The 4526-nt window shown below is 39.2% G+C and overlaps 1 protein-coding gene across 1 annotated transcript; it reads right to left on the bottom strand.

The window, feature by feature from the left end:
- Positions 1-492: 492 nt before the first annotated feature.
- On the bottom strand, positions 493-4103 carry LOC149216928 (early-responsive to dehydration stress protein (ERD4)). The gene is made up of 2 exons (XM_089392861.1): positions 3715-4103; positions 493-3449 (listed from the first exon to the last, which is right to left on the bottom strand). The coding sequence occupies exon 2, from the start codon at positions 3273-3275 to the stop codon at positions 672-674; it is 2604 nt and encodes an 867-aa protein (XP_089248987.1). The 5' UTR covers positions 3276-3449; positions 3715-4103; the 3' UTR covers positions 493-671.
- Positions 4104-4526: the final 423 nt, after the last annotated feature.

Genomic DNA, 4526 nt, shown 5'->3' with positions numbered 1-4526 from the left:
TCGAGACAGACATTGCCCATGGAATGACAGAAGGATAAAGAAGAACAGGTCCCTATCCTAAGAAGTTTACACTGAAAGAAAGCCTATTTTACCATGAAGTCCTAAAATGTCATGAGATAACTTAAAAACAGACATGACCCCACCAACAAGCTGCCTTTTTAATTGAATTCCCCCCAACAAAGTGATTACAGCCTTCAGAATTAAAAAATGACACCGACATGTGGGAAAGGTCTTTCGAGAAACATTATGTCAAAATTCCGATCCAGTTAGCTATTATTTCTATATTTGATGCATGTTTGAAACAAACCCATTTGATAATATTTACAGGGCCTACTATTTCCATCATAATTTCAACTCTTGCTTGTCTAAAATTATTTCAGTGGCTTTTGATGCAAAAATATTCCAGCAGATGAAACAACTAAAGATACTTAACCTTACTGATATAGGTAAAAACCAAAAAAACAAAAACAAAAAAACAAGAATCACGTAATATTTAGTTGTCACATCTGCAAGTATCTCTTTTATATACATGTGACATTAAAATCGCCTTGTTATGTAGTTGTTCTGAAACATTGTTTACACAAATAATGAAACAGACACTGCATGAACAACAATACATACAGTGAACGAGGAAATATCAATCAGACAAGATGCTCAATTTTACAAAATAATTAAATACGAGAAGCATCCCAATCATACCTTGGCTGTGCAAATATCTCATACTCTGTGGGACCATCCACAAGACTATCAATGGTCTGCATACCCTCCAATACATATGGTTGAAAGACATCATTGGTTGACGAGATTAACTTATCAAAGCCACATTTGGCACAAAAGAATACTATCAACCCCAACGTAAATACAAATTGCAGCCTCCCAGAATCTCCCCGGACTGAGAAGAAGAATAACATAGAAAGCAGGAACAAAACCACACAGACTCGCATTATTTTCAGCACAGTTGCCATGAGCTTTCCATCATTTCCTGCTGGAAATCCCCGGACCCTATAGACAAAGAGAAAATTATATTTGTCTACCACATACCTGTACCCAAAGTAAGATGCACCTACAGGCACCACAAGCGGCGCAAAGGCAGAATAAATAAGTGTTAGGGCAAAGATGATCAGATTAAATGCATAATATTGAGCAAAATCAAAAGTCTGCATCATTGAATGAGGGTTTCTTGCTATCAGATAAACTGAAAGATCTCGTCCTTGTAGATCAAGCCCATTTAAGTTCCCATTTTGAGTTAAGTCATCTCCACTGTCAAAACTGAAGTAATGTTCAGATAACAAAGAATCTTCCAAACTGTCATCTTGGCTCTCTGTGAGGTGGACCTCAGTTTCTTCTGGAGCCAGCTGTATCAAGTCATTATTTCGAAATTTCTGCATTTTTTTCTTTATCCAAGGAATTGGGGCTAGCAAGTCATAAGATATGCCCAAGAAAGTGCTTGTAATAAGGAAGGCAAGAGAAGAAAGACAAGACTTGGACAAGAAAGATGCACTCATGTATTGCTCAATTTTCTTGCAATCATCACCATCCATATAACATCGACCCATCTTGAGAAGGGTGCCCTCCAAGGATGACTCCACCAGTGCCCGCAGAAAAATCAAATTGACTAGGAAAAAGCAGAATGTTTTTACCAATGCAGCCCGATGCTCTCCTGAGACAGTCAAATGGCTTTCAAACTTGGAAAGTGAAGAAAGAGCTGCAGGAATAACCAAGTACATGCTCACAAAAATCAACACATTTGGCAAGAACTGGAAAAATAAAGCTGCTGCCCAGCTGGAGCTTTGCACCCAAGCCAACCACAACTCAGCATTGTCCATTGCCTCTGCATTAATAATTCTCCCAGCAGTCTGTAATGCACTTATTATTGCAAGTGGTGAGCTAAAAAACAAAAGTAGTATGAGAAGGCCAACATTCACAGCCACCCGACGCATTTTCATTGAAAATTTGCTGGTACCCAAATGGTGCCAATATATGTCAGCAGCCGGTGGTGCTATCTCAACCTTCCAATGACTTTTTTCAAGTTGAAGCTCCATAATAGAGACAAACATTCCAACTGGCCTCCTTTGCTCAGTTCTTATATCCTGAAGGGCCCTGTTTGCAGTACTAACATCCTTGAATATGACAAATGCAACACCAACACCCTGAGCTTGTCCATTTCTGTAAACTGCTAACCTGCTTTCTAGATCTGCAAGTCGAGCTTCAAGCCTCCTCAACCTCTCTTCCTCGGTAAAGCCCAAATTGAAAAGAAGCCAATCCTTGACCCCTTGCAATTTCAAAACAAATTGTCTCAATTTGTGCTTCACACTGGCGAAATGTGAACCATGGTACCACCCTTCAGTGGAGAGATCAGTGTATGCAGCTCTATCTTGCTCATAATAGTCCAAAAATATTTCCTGCTCCTCAGAAAGTGTTCTTCCATGGATACGAGCCTGCAACCATGCAATATCATCCCGAACTTTCACCAGATCATGTACCAGGTCATCCAGAGAAGCCAAATCTGGTGGCACTATGACTCTATGCACCTTTTCAGGATAACGTTCCTCAAAGTAATCTTGAAGCGATCTCTTGACAATGTCCAGTGTTTTTGGAATTCCTTGGATCATAAGAGTATAAACAGAGACAGAATCAACTGAGAAATTTCCATCATGGAATCTTGTAGCGTTTAATCGCACCTCCAGTGCTCTGATACAGTAATGAACCACAGTAACTACAACCACCATAAACAATACATGCACCCACAGTAAGGGAGACCCCTTCTTAATATGACTCACAGTAGTTTTCGAAAATTGATCTTCCATAGGGACTGTTCCTGCATAGAGATTAAGCGGGAGGAGAAGGCAGATTGCCATGAACGAAATCAGAGCAAAGGCAACAAAACTTCCACCCTCCACATAGAGAAACTGAGCTGCATTAGCCCCGCAGGTTCGAGCAATCTGCTGACCGGTCGTGTGCCACACTGCCAACAATTTGTCAACCAGGCTAGAAGGTCCTGGCACCTTGTGATCGCTCCGCAATTTCACAAACAAAAACAGAAGCAGACAGCACAATGCCCCAATGGAAGAGATGTTCAAAAGATACTGTATATTGCCATACCATGTCCCCTCTCCTCCTGTATCATTGGCTGGGGCAGGAGACTCTGATATAACTAAACTATCATCCGTGCCATTCAATCCAGAATTCCCACTTACGCCTATCACGGTTGATCCAAACATGTACAATAGCGGCAGTACCCCAATCAAGCCCATATAAAGCAGTTTCTGGGCCATCCTGGACTATACAGGGTTTAATCCAGAGACATAATAGATGCCCTCCTCCTTCTTTCCAAGCAGATATCACAATGTTCTTGTTTGGTTACCAGAGATACAACCCAAAGGACAAGGGTTTAAAAAAAAAATTACAAGGCCTCAAACCAAGCTCCCAATCTCTCATAATCGTCACTTCTTCATGAAATTCATACATAATGGAGACCCAAACACAAAATTAACCAATCAAATCTCTTATAAAACATTAAAACAGAAACCGTTTCCTAAGAGCTCTAGAATATGGACAAAATACCATAAAACATACAATCTATGGCTGTCCACCATCCAAAGCTGATTCCTCGATTTGAAAATATTAGATTCTGATATTCTATAGGCTTCTTCCTTCATATCAAAAACCAAGAACAGCGGAAGCATAACAGGTAGAAAAACTAATCAAACAAACCTGGGAAGTCTCTGCATTTTATCTGTGCAGGCTCGAAAAAATGATCAGCTCCCAAGATTTGACTTCAAAGCCCCTGCTTATGAATAGGAAAACTTTTACAGCTTTCTGCCATTTCTTTGAACCACAACCCTCCAAATTTTCAGACCAGTACAAAAGTAAGCGAGAACCCAATCGAATTTCCCTGGTCTGCAAGGACTAAATCGAGTTTTCCTGCTCTGCAAGTCTCGTCGTCTCCAGAATAAAGATTGGAATTTTATACTTGAAACACGTGGGCTCTTGCCATGTTTGATCAATCACTACAGATTTGTTTGATGTAGATTTCTTTGATATCGCAGTTGTGGAGGTTGAAAACCGAAAGGGTACGGTGAAGGTCTTAAAAATCAAATGGGGAATTTTGCCCACCTATGGAAGGTAGCATTTTAATTTTAGAGTGGCGGTGGGGCATAGGAATCCATGAGCTGTGGGGCATAATCATGCCTGCTAATGCATTCCTATTTGAGTTTAGAAAAGGAGGATGTCTCAATAAATTATAATTATTAATTAGTTAAGCCTATTATTCTTGTATTATTCGTATGTAAGTTTATAAGAGGTAAAAGGTCCAAAACAGACTACTTACGATGAATTGATTATTATATTATATTCGGATTAGGTACTATATTTATAAACATTTTGCTGACTTAAAGATTATATATTAAAAATAAAATGCATTTTATTTAGCGTCACAGGAATTAAAAAATAATTAAAATGCAAATTTATAAGAAGTAAAAGGTCCAAAACAGACTACTTACGATGAATTGATTATTATATTATAT

The sequence above is a fragment of the Pinus tabuliformis genome, chromosome 1_1, assembly GCF_031772625.1.
Source record: "Pinus tabuliformis cultivar Carrire ecotype Pingquan chromosome 1_1, CPIR1, whole genome shotgun sequence".
Taxonomy (NCBI): Eukaryota; Viridiplantae; Streptophyta; class Pinopsida; order Pinales; family Pinaceae; genus Pinus; species Pinus tabuliformis.
The sequence above is the reverse complement of the archived record's forward strand: the minus strand, read 5'-3'. Positions and strand labels throughout refer to the sequence as shown.

What these genes read in the sequence shown, in the direction of transcription:
- LOC149216928 (XM_089392861.1), bottom strand. Translation starts at nt 3,275, where the DNA reads ATGGCCCAGAAACTGCTTTATATGGGCTTGATTGGGGTACTGCCGCTA.